At 40.5% G+C, this 16,688-nt stretch overlaps 1 protein-coding gene across 1 annotated transcript in view; it reads left to right on the plus strand.

The window, feature by feature from the left end:
- Positions 1-16,688, plus strand: part of gcn1 (GCN1 activator of EIF2AK4) — an 82,851-nt gene that overhangs the window by 48,140 nt on the left and 18,023 nt on the right. The window contains exons 35-45 of the mRNA XM_055656016.1: positions 603-724; positions 989-1,103; positions 2,422-2,601; positions 3,619-3,839; positions 5,371-5,439; positions 6,075-6,213; positions 8,315-8,511; positions 10,739-10,881; positions 11,402-11,519; positions 12,408-12,623; positions 15,417-15,581. Of these exons, the coding sequence (XP_055511991.1) occupies positions 603-724; positions 989-1,103; positions 2,422-2,601; positions 3,619-3,839; positions 5,371-5,439; positions 6,075-6,213; positions 8,315-8,511; positions 10,739-10,881; positions 11,402-11,519; positions 12,408-12,623; positions 15,417-15,581 (1,685 nt within the window). The remainder of the gene's footprint in view (positions 1-602; positions 725-988; positions 1,104-2,421; positions 2,602-3,618; positions 3,840-5,370; positions 5,440-6,074; positions 6,214-8,314; positions 8,512-10,738; positions 10,882-11,401; positions 11,520-12,407; positions 12,624-15,416; positions 15,582-16,688) is intronic.

Raw genomic sequence — 16,688 nt, forward strand, 5'->3', positions numbered from 1 at the left:
TGGAATTATGAAGGTACTTTGGGCCAAGTAATGAAAGATCTCTTGCAGTATCTGGTCATTTTGTATCACTGGGGCCTATTCGTAGAATCAGCCCCGAGAAGCCAAAAAGGTAAGCTTAGAATCTTTGCACAAAAGTTATTAGAATGTGGAATTCCTGAGGAAACTGATGCGATTAAAGTTGAAGGGATCATCAAGAGAATATTAGAATACTGGAAAAGGATGGCTGCAGGCTTGCTCAGAGCTGATAGTAACACAACAAAATGAGGCACAGGGTCTACCTCCAATGCATCAATTTCAGTGTCGCACCATCTTGCCCTGGAGTGCTTTTTAAGCACTGATCAGTGCCACAGAAATAATTTTATTGTTTTCAATTGAAGCGCTATGATGTAGCACTATATATATGATTGAATTAATGTTGACACACAAATTCAAATGGTGATTTTTTTAATAACTCCAAATAACAGGCAAACACCACTCATTTGACCCAAAAGCATTTTACTAATAGTGTCTGGGAATGTCCTATCTTCATTGTACGTTGTATAGTGCCGGTATTCCCCTGAGCCTCAGTAAAACCATTTACTTTTTGTTACTTTTCTTCGTAGGTGCTCTGTTTGCTTTTGAGATGTTGTGCAATATGTTGGGGAAACTCTTTGAGCCATATGTGGTGCACGTGCTTCCTCACTTGCTGTTGTGTTTTGGTGATGGCAACCAGTATGTCCGAGAGGTCAGTGGATCATTTGCTTGTAACTAGCCTTTTACTGTACCTTGTCTTTTTTTTTTTTTTTTTTTTTTTTTTTTTTTTTGTGTGTGTGTGGCCTGGACATTAAGTGGTTTCCTCCTGTTACTTGTAAAAGTTCCAGATAAACAGTATTGGTGCTATTTTCTTGTGGGATTAGATTAATAACATAAACTCTGGTCTGTTGTTAACTTCTCGCGATGGTTCTCAAGCGTACGTAACACCCGTACCTGCAACTTATCTTCCTCACAGGCATCTGATGATACTGCGAAGGCAGTGATGCGGAATCTGAGTGCACATGGTGTGAAGCTTGTGCTGCCATCGCTGCTTGTTGCTCTGGAGGAGGAATCCTGGAGAACTAAAGCAGGTATTGTCAAATGATGATTTAAACTTTGTCCATCTGACAGGAGCTGGGCAGGTAAAACCGTGTCCCCTTTGCTCAACTGCTTTGGATCTCTCACTTTCCAACTTTAAAGACCCCAGAAGATTTTCTTCTCATACCCCTCTCTCTCACACCCCTGGATTCAGTGGCACCATTGGATATCACTGGGATATTGACTAAAAAATCACTCCATTTTAACCTGACTTCATATGGGAAGTTGCCATCAGTGGGTAAGGGAATGGGGGAAAAAACAGAGAGCAAGGGTAATTTTTTTTTGGTGGGGGAAGGGGGAAGGAAACTGCAGATGCTGGAATCTGAAAGAAAAGAAAAAATGCTGGAAGAACTCTGACAGTCAAGCAGCATCTGGTGGAAAGCAGAACCAGTTAACATAGAAAATAGGTGCAGGAGTCGGCCATTCGGCCCTTTGAGCCAGCACCGCCATTCATTATGATCTGGCTGATCATCCAAAATCAGTACCCCATTCCTGCTTTCTCCCCATATCCCTTGATTCCATTAGCCCCAAGAGCTATATCTTAATTGTCTTGAAAACATCCAGTGAATTGGCCTCCACTGCCTTCTGTGACAGAAAATTCCACAGATTCACAACTTTTCTGGATGAAAAGTTTTTACTCATCTCAGTCCTAAATGGCCTGCCCCTTATTCTTAAACTGTGCCCCCTGGTTCTGGACTCCAACATCAGGAACATTTTCCCTGCATCTAGCCTGTCCAATCCCTTAAGAATTTTAAATGTTTCTCTAAGATCTCCTCTCATCCGTTTAGATTCCAGTGAATATAAGCCCAGTCGATCCATTCTTTAACATTTCCAGTCAGGAACCCTCCCAAGATAAATGTTATTTTTTATTTCTCTTGTAAAGTTACAGGGAAAAGGAGTCGGGTCAGGTCCCAGAAAGCTGAGCCATATACTTGGATACATCATTCCTTTCCCTTCCTGCACATGCATGACTCCACAAAGATTTTGCTCCCACTAAACTGATGCACATCTCAATTACATGTAGAAAATGCTGCTGCTTATGATCACACCAGGTCGAGAAGAGAAGTCAGCCAGCATGTAAATAAATTCTGTTCTGTACCGATGAATGTATTTGTAACCCAGCTTCTCAAAATTTACCCAAATTTAGTGTATTAAATGTTATTCTTTGAGATTTCTCTGTTATTTTTCAAGTTAAATGAAATACAGGAAAATTATGCATAGAATTTGCTTGTAGCTGAGTCTGTGGTTTTTATCTAAACCGCTCTGTGTCCTGGATGAATCCTTGAACTGATGTCCATCTTGTAACTTTAGGTTCAGTTGAATTGCTGGGTGCCATGGCTTACTGTGCTCCGAAGCAGCTGTCGTCCTGTCTGCCGAGCATTGTCCCCAAGCTGACCGAGGTCCTGACGGATTCCCATGTGAAGGTGCAGAAGGCAGGACAGCAGGCTTTACGGCAGATTGGCTCTGTGATCAGGAACCCAGAAATCTTGGGTGAGTTGCAGCTTTTGGACAACATTTGCCATTCATCCTTTACAAGACTCCATTTAAAACCCATTCAAATGAACTGTTCTTACCTGCGTGGTTTCCCAATGCATTATGTCATGAATTGGATTAGACAATAGAATATAATTGTAGAGATGTACCCAAGATCCCACCTTAGGCAGATCCAATTTTCCAGACAGGCTGGCATGAGGTAAATCACAAAAATAAATGCCTGACACAGGTCAGGCCCTTAAGCAATAAGTCTTCCTTGAGAAGATAGATAATCCAATATATGAACCAAACTTGTCTTCATTTTGTAGTTCATTATTATTGACATGTGGCTCACTGATCAAACCTGTGTGTCTGATCCAAGTTTGTTGCAGAATAAACAGCTCCAGGTAGCACTGCAGGCAAAAGCTACTTTGAGCAAGGTAAATCGAGCGCATCAAGTAATGGATGCAGCTCTAAGTTCACAATTTTATTTGGTTACACCGCAGCAGTGTTCAGTACCATGTCCTGGTGGGATTTTCTGGTGCTTGGTCTGTAATAGTGAACTTGAATGATCTGGTAGTGGGTAAGTGAATGTGTACTTTAAAGGTGTTTAGTCCAAACATGGTTAATTGTAAACTTTTTCTTGAGGGGTTTATTAAATATACTGATGAATTTGTGGAATTCTCTGCCACAGAAGGTAGTTGAGGCCGGTGCATTGGCTATATTTAAGAGGGAGTTAGATGTGGCCCTTGTGGCTAAAGGGATCGGGGGGTATGGAAAGAAGGCAGGTGCAGGATACTGAGTTGGATGATCAGCCATGATCATATTGAATGGCGGTGCAGGCTCGAAGGGCTGAATGGCCTACTCCTGCACCTATTTTCTATGTTTCCATGTATTTGTAGCCAATACCCGAGTATTAAATACATTGATTTAGAGCAGTGAATTAAGGGAAGAATAGTTTGGTGGTTTATTTTTCATTTTATTAAATGTGGATGCAAATAATTAAACTAATGCATTGTGTTTTTTATTGACCAGCAATTACCCCAGTTCTACTGGATGCCCTGACAGATCCATCCAGGAGGACACAGTTGTGCCTTCAGACTCTGCTGGATACTAAGTTTGTCCACTTTATCGATGCTCCATCTCTGGCCCTGATCATGCCAATTGTGCAGAGAGCTTTCCAGGACCGATCCACAGATACCCGTAAGATGGCAGCTCAGATCATTGGAAACATGTACTCTCTTACAGACCAGAAGGTAATGCTTGCAATGTTGCAGATAAGACCTTCATCCTTTCTAATGAGAATTTGATGTTAGCAAATATTGCCCATGACTTTGTGACCATTATTTTCGGCGTACAAACATAAGAATTAGGAGCAGGAGTAGGTCACGGTTCTTAAAGCCTGCTCTGCCATTTAATAAAATCATGGCTGATCTGATTGTAACCTCAACTTTGTGATCCTGCGGAATACATCCACTCCCCACCACCCCCTTTATTGTCAATAATCTATTTACCCCTGCCTGTAAAATATTCAATGACTATGCACCCACAACCCTTTTGAGGAAAAGAATTCCAAAGGCTTGTTAGTTACACAGAGAAAACATTTCATCTCATAACTAATATGGGCATCCTCTTACTTGTAAATGGACAACTATTTCCAGATCTTCTCACGTGGAAACATTCTCTTCACATTCAGCCCTGCAAAACTGTCAAAATATGTTTCAATTAAATGTTTAAGAAGGAACTGCAGATGCTGGAAACGTTGCCTATTTCCTTCGCTCCATAGATGCTGCTGCACCCGCTGAGTTTCTCCAGCATTTTTGTGTACCTTCTGTTTCAATTAAATCCTATCTTGCTCTCCAAAACCCCACTGGGTACATCTAGTCTAATCAGTCTTCACTTAGAGGACAACCGAATGGTTCAACATATCAATCTGCTAGCTAAACCATCTCTGAACTGATTCCAATATGTTTACATCTTTCCTTAAATAGACCAATACTGTGCAGCGTACTCCTGCTGTGGCTTTGCCAATGCCTAGATAATCTCTAGTTTTGTATTCAATTCTCTTTGCAATAAACTGTACCTGCATATGAACCGTAAATTAAATCTCATTATTTAATTTTATTTTTATTATTCCTGCCAAAAGCAATTTCCGTTTCCTGCGTGATATTCCTATTGCTCAATCGTTGCCCACTTAATCTTATCTACTTCATACGTCCTTTTCGCAACTTGATTTCTGTTTTGTGATACAAGTAAATTTAGCAACCAGACCTTCAGTGAATTCATCTGCATTATGTAAATTATAAAACCTTGACGGCCCAGCACCAATTCCTGTGCAAGACCACTTATTGTACCAGGCCAACCAGAAAACACCCATTCATGTCTACTCTCTGCTTTCCATTCGCCATTTATTCTTCCTTCCATGCTAATACACTGCTATAAACTTTTCGCAATAATACCTGATGTGGCACTTTATGAGATGCTTTTTGGAAATCTGTCTGGGTCTAGTCGTCACTGGTTGCCCCTTATCCACAGTGCAGCTCCAAATCTAATTAACCAAAACAAGTGTAAGGTGTTTAGTTAACTGTGACGAGCTAGTGTAAGATTACAAAATATTGTGATATTGCAATTAGTGTACTAGAACATGCTGGAAGAGCCCGTAAAGCAGCTGCTGGTGAGTTTTAATGTTTTGGAACTGCTGTATATTTCAACATTTTCTTTTCTTAATGAGGAGAATATTGTTATCAAACCAGACTTGCTAATTATATTCCATTGGCATGGTTGCAGGATCTTGCACCGTACCTGCCCAGTGTGATGCCCGGATTGAAGCTTTCTCTGCTGGACCCTGTTCCAGAGGTAAGAGTCTTTGTTCTCCCCAGTCGGTATAATTGTGATTACCTGGAGCCAAAATGGTAATGCTTGTTAAACACAGCTCCAGTCACCCAGGTTTGATCCGACCTTTGGATGTTTTTTTGTGTGGACTTTGCAGTCTCCCTATGACTGTGGATTTCGTATGGGTCACTTCCCGTAATCCCAAAACCATGCTGGTAGGTTAATTGGCCACATTAAATTGCTCCCTGAAGGCTGAAGTTAAATAAATGGGGATGAGGACTGATTGTCTGAGAGGTGGGTTCGGCTAGATGGGCCAAACTGCTGCCTTCAATATCTTGGGTAAATATGTGAAATGTCTGATGAGTAGACGAATTGATGATTGAGAATTTGGCCAAGTTTAGTAAATGCATTGTGGTATATGAGTGCTCGAACTAAGAATTAATCAATATTCTGGTTTAGTACCTAAATCGTAAGAGTTGATGCAGCTCTCCCTGGTTAACCCGTGCTCAGGATGCTGTTACTAAACCAAAATTATAATCTATTATGGAACCTGATACTATCTTCAATCTCTGAATTCTGTGTTGTGAGGCATGAGAGCGGAAGTTTTGCTTTTCAGCTTGATCTTTTTAATTCAATGACGTCCTTTTGTCAAATACCAGGTTCGTACAGTGTCTGCAAAAGCTCTGGGAGCCATGGTGAAGGGAATGGGCGAGTCCTGCTTTGATAACCTGCTGCCTTGGCTCATGGAAATGCTTGCATCAGAGCAGAGCTCGGTTGATCGATCTGGTGCTGCACAAGGTGAGATCGGGACTTCAGTCAGAGAAAGTTTCTATAAACATAAAAACAGAAATTGCTGGAAGTGCAGAGGTAGAGTTGCTGCCTTACAGCACTAGAGACCCAGGTTTATTCCTGACTACAGGTGTTGTCTGTACAAAGTTTGTACGTTCTCCCCGTAACCACATGGGTTTTCCCCGGGTGCTCCGTTTCCTCCCACACTCCAAGGATGTACAGGTTTGTAAGTTAAAGATTGTAAAATGTGCACGGACTCGTTGGGCCGAAGGGCCTGTTTCCGCGCTGTATCTGTAAGCTAAACTTAGCAGGCAAGGCAGCATCTGTGGTGAGATAAACAGTTATATTTCAGGCCAATTACTTTTTCTGCACGGTTTCAGAGGTCAAAGGTCCTTTATTGTCACATGTACCAATTAAGGTACAGTGATATGCGTATTACCATACACCCTTACGAGAAAGAAAAGCAACAAGACACACAACTACATAAAAATTAACATAAACTTCCACCACAGCGGATTCCCCACATTCCTCACTGTGATGGAAGGCAAAAAAGTCCAATCATCTACCTCTTTATTCTCCCGCTGTCGAAGATCCCGCAGCCGGCGGTCGAAACTCCCGCGGCGAGGGGGTCGAAGCTCCCGTATCGGGGCGGCCAAAGCTCCTGTGGCTTGGAGTTCTCGGAGTCGGTCTCTGACTAGAGACCACGAGCTCCGTGATGTAAAGTCTGCAGGCACCCATGGTTGGAGCTCTGAGGTCGATCCCTGGCAAAGGGATCGCGGGCTCCGCGATGTTAAAGTCCCGTAGGCACCCGCGGTGGAGCTCTCAAAGGTCGCTCTCCAGCAAAGGCCGCCAACTACTCAATGTTGGGCCGCAGCGCGGACATAGATACGATACAGATAAAAATCGCATCTTCGTCGAGGTAAGAGCTGGTTAAGTAGAAACACACACGAAAGGTCTTCTGCATTTATCCAGACTATGCAGGGTGTTAACATTGTTGTCAACAGGCAAGGAAAAGGCTAATTGTTTTGAATTTATTCATCATTTTTAGTTTAGCTTTCAGTGTGTCATGCAAGGGAAAATTTGTATTATTTAATTAAAATGCTACACATTCCAACACTTGTTTTAGATCATTACAAATTAACTAAGCCATCTAAGATATGAGAGTAAATATCCAATAGATTAATCAAATACATTTCTTAGAAGAGGAATGGGAAGTGGAAAGGTTCTTGGGGGAAAATTACACATCTTGGGCCAAGGGAGCTTGGGCAATGGCCATATGTGGTAAAGTGAATAAAAGAAGAAATGTTCAAGGAGCCAAGTTTAAGAGAATGGATGTAAAATCAGTAAGGATGGAGAAGACTGGAAATGAAAAGAACCATGTTTGTGGGGGTGGGAGAGATTTTAAAGCTAGAATGAGAAATTCCCTAACCAGGAATCATTAGATGTCAGTTAGCACATTGGATTGAACAGAAGTTGGTGCCAGAATTCTTGATTTGCCTCCCAGTTTTGAAGTCTAAAATTAGGCCAGGAATGCATTGAAATAATCAAGTCTAGTGGTAACAGAGACATGGATGAGCTATTTCCTCTCAATGTTACCACTGTGTCATGTGTTCTAGAATATAGACTATAGCTCCTGCACATTCAATCTGCTGCTGGTTCAAAGGACATTGCTAAACAATTGTTGATTCAGAATTGTGATGATGAGCGAAGATGTTGTCTGGACTTTGCACATCTCTGGTTGACACTACAAATCAGCAAACTTTCCTTTCACAAAGTCTTGCGAGTCGGTGATTCTTAGTTACCTTAATTAAGAAAGGGGAGTTGTAATATTAGAACAAATAATGCATGTAAAATGAACTGTGGTGAAAATTCCTATCTACATAATTGCCAAGGAACAAGTCTAGCAATTTGATGTTGCAGTCATGTGTGGTTTATCTAGAGTGCATTGAGCAAGGAATGGCATACCAAAGAATGGACTTGACACATTCCTCATTTAATTAGGGTATTTTGACAATTTTACGACCATCTTTGCAACTACCGATTTAAAATTTTCACCATGTACATCTCCTTTATACCGTCAAAGAGAAAATGCCTCTTTTCTGTGTTTCAGGCTTGGCTGAGGTGATGGCTGGACTTGGAGTTGAAAAGCTGGAAAAACTCATGCCGGACATCGTAGCCACGGCCAGCAAAGTGGAGATTGCCCCACATGTCCGTGACGGTTACATGATGATGTTCATCTACCTACCTGTGACGTTTGGCGACAAATTTACTGCATACGTTGGAGCCATTATACCTTGCATTCTGAAGGTAAAAGGCCAGTGATTTCCTCGCACCTCAGTAGTCTGAAATTTTTGTCTCTCACTGTCAGAATCTTTTTAAGTGCAGCAATTCCTTCTCAACAATAAATTGTATTCAAGCATAGTACATGCCAGTTAAAATTCAGGAAAACATTCATTAGCCTCTTTCAAATGCTGAGAAGAATGGCCAATGACTCTTCCCAACAGCTGCATCAACGTCTCCATGCCTATCCTTCAATAATACTGTGAGCATTGCTATTCCCTCCACATAAGATATGCCAAACATCACAACAAAAAAATACCTTGAGCATTTCACCCGTGAGTTTCTCCAGCATTTTTGCCTACCTTGAGCATTAATGCATTTTGCCTTTCTCCTCGCACAGAGAAGCCACCTGAATATCAAGTGATGCGTAATTGCTACTTTCTAACGCCACCCCTTGCCGTTAATGTGAAAGTAGTTAAAGATTTGACAGACTGCATATGTGGAAGATTTACGGTGTGTTTATCCATGAAAGTGTTATGATTGACGTCATTCTTAAGATGAATTTTCAACTTTGATTTTAATGGAGTAGGATATTGTCAGCTTCAGTGAGCTTGCAATTTAAAAAAAAATCTATTTGCATAAGTGTATCATACTTTTGGAGAAACCTGATGTTTGCGTGAACCTGTATAATAATCTGACATAAACTTGACAGGCAAAAAAAAATGCAACTTCATGGAACAATACAGCACAGGAACTGGTCCTTCAGCCCACCATGTGTGCCCTGGCTATGCCAATCCAACTAATCCCATTTGCCTGCACATAGTCCATGTTCCTATATTACCTGCCTATTCGTGTCTCTTAATCATTGCTTCCATCACTACCCCAGGTAGCGTATTCCTGCCAGGCCTGTATTGCAGCCACCTTTAGCTCAAGCTTGTTTTGGGGGCTAGTCCCCTTCAGTTTTCTCTTTAGCGTATAAAAAGCATTCTCAATTGAGTTCAGATCGGGTGAATGACTTGGCCACTCAAGAATTGACCACTTTTTAGCTTTGAAAAACTCATTTTTTGCTTTAGTTTGGGATCATTGTTTTGCTGTGGAATGAACCGCGTGCCAATGTTTTGAGGCATTTGCTTGAACTTGAGCAGATAGGATGTGTCTATACACTTCAGAATTCATTATGCTACTACCATCAGCAATTATATCATCAATGAAGATAAGTGAGCCAGTACCTTCAGCAGCCATACATGCCCAGGCCATAACACCCTCACCACTGTGTTTCACAGATGGGGTGGCATGCTTTGGATCTTTGGCAGTTTCTTCTCTCCTCTATACTTCACTCTTGCTAAAATTCTGATATAAGTTAATCTTCTTCTCATCTGTCCACAAGATCTTTTTTCAGAACTGTGCTTGCTCTTTTTAGTCCTTCTTGGCAAATTGTAACCTGGCAATCCGATTTTTGTGGCTAACCTGTGGTTTGCATCTTGCAGTGTAGCCTGTGTATTTCTGTTCATGATGTCTTTTGCGGACAGTGGTCATTGACAAATCCACACCTGACTCCTGAAGAGTATTTCTGATCTGTCGGACAGGTGTTTGGGGGTTTTTCATCATTATAGAGAGAATTCTTCTGTCATCAGCTGTGGAGGTGTCCTTGGCTTGCCAGTCCCTTTGCGATTAGTAAGGTCACCAGTGTTCTTTTTCTTCTTAATGATATTTCAAACAGTTGATTTTGGTAAGGTTAAGGTTTGGCTGATATCTCTAAGACAAGTTTTATTCTTGTTTCTCAGTCTCATAATGGTTTCTTTGACTTTCATTGGCACAACTTTGGTCCTCATTTTGATAAACAGCAATAAAACTTTCCATAGGTGGCAGAAAGACTGGAGGAAAGACTAGATGCTGAGAGCTCTCTTATACCTGCATTAAGGAGGCAACACACCTGAGCAATTACAAACGCCTGTGAAGCCATGTGTCCCAAACATTGTGGTGCCCTGAAATCGTGGGACTGTATAAACACAGCTGCAATTTCTACATGGTGAAACCAAAATGTATATAAATACTCTTTAATAAATCTGACAATGGGCACTTTAACCACATATGATTTTTTTTCTATTAAAATCTCAAATTGTGGCGTGCAGAGGCAAATAAATAAATGATGGGTCTTTGTCCCAAACATTATAGAGGGCACTGTAAATATGCTATCATGGCAGTAAGAGGCAAATAGTGTAGTTTATCAATGCGTGTCCATTTCTTCATACAGGCTCTGGCAGATGAGAATGAATTTGTTCGTGACACTGCTCTACGTGCAGGACAGCGGATTATCAGCATGTACGCAGAGACCGCCATAGCACTGCTGCTTCCAGAACTGGAGCAGGGATTGTTTGACGATAACTGGCGAATCAGGTACTGTGAACATTCTTTACAAGAAACCAATCTTTAAAGTTCTCTCATGGCTTTTAACAATCAAGCCATTGAAAATCAAATATAGACAAGTGTAAACTTTGATACTGTGGTGGGTGGTGGGGTGGTGTGGAGAAAATCTAGCTGTAACTCTTTCATGAGATTTGTGCAGTGTGCTTTAATGTTTGAACAAACCAAAAGAGTACAGGTAATGTGAAGAACTATTAATACTCTCTGCTATGGACTTGCTCGCCAAGATCCATCTGCGTAATAATACTTCTCAAGGTTCTGCCATTTCCGGTGCATAATGTGCTTGCATGAGATTATGCATCGTCTCATACTTGTCTGGATTTAACTCAATCTGCTATTTCCAACTGATCTATGTCCTTCATTATCCATAAATCCACCAATTTTTATGTCATCTACAAACTTGCTCTTGAGCCCACTTGCATTTCGATGGAAGCTGAATTTTATTTAAAATACAGTCAAGGCAATATAAGGTGACCTTCCTTTTGAATTTCAGGTTCAGTTCAGTCCAGTTGCTGGGAGACTTGCTATTCCATGTGTCAGGAGTCACTGGAAAGATGACAACAGAGACTGCCTCAGAAGATGACAATTTTGGCACTGCCCAGTCCAATAAGGTGAAGTTCACAAATTGTCACATTACATGATCTATTATTATGGGCCATACACAGTGATAAAATCCCAAAAAGTGAAAGGGCACAAATATGCACGATTCATGGTCTGTACCTCCGTTTAACTGACCCTCCCTCTATACTACATGGACATAAGAAATAAAAGCAGGAATGGGCTTTTTGTCTCATGCCTTTTCCCTTGTGCCATACTGTAACATTCATTAACCCAATATCCCTTGATTCCCTTAATATGAAAACTCTGTGTTAAGTGTTGGTTTGGATCCATTTAACACGTTTTGTCATCATGTCTTTCATGATTAGCTTCATTAGCAGTCTGTAGGTTACCTTAGTTGCTGGGTTGACTTGCTACCCCTGTGAAGAGTCTGCCATGTTAACAGTGGATTTGTGACCTGGTCCTGAGATGCTATTTAAATGGATCCCACATAAACTGACCACACTGGAACCCTTCAATTAAAAACTAAAAGCTTGGTTATGTCCCTGATAGAAATCTTCATAATGAGACTATTTTGTTAAGTAAGTGAAGATAATTCCATTTATGAGGCGTCCAAAATTAAAGCATAAATAAAACGGTGGATAATAAATTTAAAGAGCAATCTGAAGAAACATTTGTCGATTGTGGTAAGAATGTGGAACTTGTTATCATGGGGGATGATCAAGGCTTGTATGGGTCCAAAGGAACCTGAAATGAATATGACTATATAAGGGAGAACAACAAATTTTGACAAGATGGGATTGAGAAAGATTTTTATGGAACATGGACAGATGCAGAGTCCTACTGAGCTAACTGAATTGATTCTTTGTATAAATTTAGTATAATTTAATATATTGGACGGTGCATTTTGTAGAATATAATGTGATGTTTTATTCTTTTAGGCTATAATTGGTGCGCTTGGGGTGGAGAGGCGGAATCGTGTGTTGGCTGGGCTCTACATGGGCCGCTCCGACACACAACTAGTGGTGCGTCAGGCCTCACTGCACGTCTGGAAAATTGTTGTGTCCAACACCCCACGCACTCTGCGGGAGATATTGCCAACGCTCTTCACTCTGTTGCTGGGTTTCTTGGCCAGCACCTGCTCTGACAAGAGAACGGTGAGTTCAAACATTAAATTACATTGGAGACAAGAAGATGCAAAGAAGTGACGTCTACAGAGATAATGCAACATCGCATAATCACTATCATAAACAATACATGGGAAATATTCCAAAGGCAGTGAATATAGCTATTGTTTCATAATTTGATGAGCCAGGTTTGTTACTGAATTCCAGTAATGTCTATGTGCATTGTTACCACTTTACGTAGCTATGTGGGTATCTACTAGCTTCATTGCACATCTGAAAGGCAGCAGGTGTTGGTAGGATTGGTGTGTAGTAGAAATTAGTGGGGGAAATAGGATTACTCTGTAAAACAGAGTGGACTCGGACCAAACTGGCCTTCTTTGTTGTAATGAAAATATGAAACAAATGATTAAAGCAAAACCTCTTTTGCTGCTGTCCTCATGTAACCATTCTGAAATTAGAGCTGAATACAATCTGAACTGGTTAGATATAATCATGAATCAATCCTACCATGACATCAGATTTAAAAACTAATCCAATATATGGCACAAAATCTGGATCATGTTGTAAACAGTGCTCAAAAGGTAAAATAAATAAATATCAACTCTCTTTGAAAATAAATATGATTCTCATTATGTTAAACATTGCCATAAATTAAAAATCATTAGATTGTGGAATTTGTTGACAAGTAGCTATATTACTAAACTCTTAATTTGGGTATATTAAGCAATTAAAAAAAAAACGGGTCGGGGAAACATTGCAGAAAAGCCAGCAACCTGGTATAATTAAATAAGACAATCCTACAGTTGTAAAACAGCTGAAGCACTTGCATGGCGGTCACTGCTTACATTATCCAACATAACTCCTGGGAGAGGAGCACATTGGAACTAAGGGCTCATCAAGCCAGTATAAATAAGGTGCAGTTTGGCTGAAACATAAACTATGGATATTCAAACTCGTAGCTGTTGCACAGAAGAATCCCAATCTTCTGTTTGGGCAAGCTAAAACATTCAGTGAGTTGCAAAAATGTGTATGTCTGGGGTAACACCATAAATATCCAAAGAATGCAACCAAAATTATTTCAGAGATTCACTGCCTAGGGGGTCAAGGAATTTCTTATCTCTCCTGCATGGTCAGCCCTTTATTATTTTATGACTGATTCCAGGCACCTCACTTCAACATCTGCTCTGTATTAATTTTGTATGCCTCAATGATTATTTAAGGCATCGGTCATTAAAAAACGAATACTATTTATTATATGGATCAATCTGTGGAAGTATAGATCTCGATGGCAGAATATTAAAGAAGTTTATGATAGTATCAAAATGGAGAAAAAGGCATACATTGTTGGGAAAAGTAGTAGTAGTTCTCCAGAAAGCTAGGAAGGTTTTACAGACCAGCGATGGATGACTAAAACGATAACACAAAAAAATTATCAAGAAATATAAAAACAAGCAGTACATGCTTCTAAAAAATAGTTATGGTAGCTGATTGTTCCTTGGGGATTGAGACTGGGAAATAACAGGAATTAAGGATCTGGCAGGAACCTTGAACAAATATTTTGTCATCTGTCCTCCCTGTAGTATTTCCAGGCACTAAAGTAGGCAATGCAGTTCAAATTATTATTGTGCTAGAAAATAGGTATTAACCAAACTAAGGGACCCACAGACTGGCAAATGCCGTGGACCTGATGGGCTGGCTAGATTCCTGGTCTTAAAAGAAGTGATTGAAGAGATATTGGCAGTATTTTCCCCAAGCTCTCTAGATTTTGAAAAGGTCCCAGAGAAATTGGAACATCACAAATGGAATAGCCCCATTCAGAAAAAAAATGTAGAGGACAAAAAATAGTAAATGATAGACCATTCAAAATAGGTGAGTATAAAAGTCAAGAAATCTTGTTATAACTGTTCAGGGCACAAGTGTAAACAAACCTGACGTACTCCAACTTGAAGGGTGGGACAGCTAGTAGAGTCACTACTCCACAATAACAGGGACCAAGGTTCAATCATCCTTGGGTGCTTTTTGTGTGGAGTTTGCATGTTCTCCCTGTGACCTGATTTCATCCTACATCCCAAGGACTTGCAAGTTAACAGGTTAATAGGCCACTGTAATTTTTTCCTAGTGTAGGTGAGTGCTAGAATCAAGGGCAAGTTGGTAAGAGTGGGGTGAATAGAAACGGGATTACTGTATATATTTGTGTAAATGAGTGATCGGTGGTCAGCATGGACACAGTGTCAAGAGCCAGTTTCCATGCTGTATCTCTTTACAAACAGTTTGTTATCCTTATTTAAGGAAAATATTCTTGCATTAGTGACAATCCAAAGAACGTTCATTTGATCCCTGGTCCTATAAAGCTTGAGCAGATAGGGCCTATGCTCACTAAAACTTTGGAGAATGAGGGGTGATCTTTCTTAAAAGTGTAAAATTCGTGGATACTGAGAGGATATTTCCCATCATGGAAAAAATCTCTTAACTCGAGAGCATTGATTCAGATTAAATGGTTTTAAAACATGGAGATTTTGTTTTCTCATAGGCATTTTGCAATTCTGTACCTTAATGTAGTTGAATGTTAGTTGGATAACCAATCTTCTGAAGATGATGTGTCCTCCATCACTGGGAAGAACAAACCATTGAGATGTTAAATTAGTCCAACCCAGGATTAATTGGTTATCTTGTCTTTCTATCTGCTGCACAGTACTGTGTAATATAGTTTATATGGAGCGGTTTAATCACTTGTAAACTGCCTGCCTGTTTTAACTTTTTATTTATGGATCTCAGACGTTTGCAAGGTTTTGTATTGACATATTCTCTGACTTCTGCGTACAGATTGCTGCAAGGACGCTGGGGGACCTCGTGCGGAAGCTTGGGGAGAAGATTTTGCCCGAAATTATTCCCATCCTGGAAGCAGGGTTAAAATCAGAGAAGAGTGATGAGAGACAGGGTGTTTGTATCGGTCTCAGTGAGATCATGAAATCCACCAGCAAAGATGCAGTAAGTATCTCATCACATTGAGTGCGTCATTATATGTATTCCCCCTATTTCTCCTCTTCATGGACCTCGAGGTCTTGCACGGGGGAGGGAAGGAGCCATAACTTCCATGGGGAGAGAGTTCTGTGCGTCAGCTAAACTGTTGACTCAAAAGATAAACCTTAATTGGACTTTAATGAATTTTAACAGAAGATGGAACAAAGATGATGGCATCACATTCATATTTGCATTCAGCAACCTCTTGTCCTCTAGTTTAACCTCCACCAATATGTCATGCTCTCAAAGTCGGAGCATACAGCACAGAAACAGACCGTTCAGCCCAACTAGTCCAAATTGACAACGCCTCGTGGAAGGGATTTACACTAACTTAAGTTTTTCGGGCAATCGAATAAAACCTTGGTTAAAGAGGTAGATATGAGGACCACCTTAAAGTTAGCAAGCAGGGCTGAGCATGTTTGGGAAACTGAGTTTGGGACCTTGAACATGAAGGCATGGAAACCAACAAAGGAATGGTTAAATCTGGAGATGATTCAAAGTAAGTTTGAGAACTTCAGCAATTGTAATTGTAACACGTGAAAGTAAGTGGTCTTCATGTTGGACGATATATTGCTCCACCCATACATTAATCTTTCATATCTTTATTTAAACTCACACTGGTCTCTACCTTGGAATTGCCTTTTTCTTTGCTTTACCTGTGGATTTAGATTTGTTTTTCTGTGTGGGCAACTGGTTGAACCATCCTTCGGCTTACGTGGCTGAAAACACATATCACGTCCTGTTCATCTCTGCAAGTAGTGCATTATTCTACACTAGAACCCATGGATGACCTAAGTTTCTGTTCTCCACAGCAAACTAACATCTTAAACTCCTCAAAACAGGAACATTCGTCCCATGATATCTGTTTTGAAATAGATGGGAAACTAAGCTAATTCCCTTTGCCTGCATCTGATCTACATCACCATTCCCTGCCTATCTAAAATCCTCCTAAATACCACAATCGTGTCTGCTTCCACAACCACCCCTGTAGTATGTTCCAGGCACCTACTACTCTCTATGTAAAAAAAATAAAAATAAACTTGCCCTCCACATCTTTAAACATTCTCCCTCGGA

The sequence above is a fragment of the Leucoraja erinacea genome, chromosome 25 (genome assembly GCF_028641065.1).
Source record: "Leucoraja erinacea ecotype New England chromosome 25, Leri_hhj_1, whole genome shotgun sequence".
NCBI lineage: Eukaryota > Metazoa > Chordata > Chondrichthyes > Rajiformes > Rajidae > Leucoraja > Leucoraja erinaceus.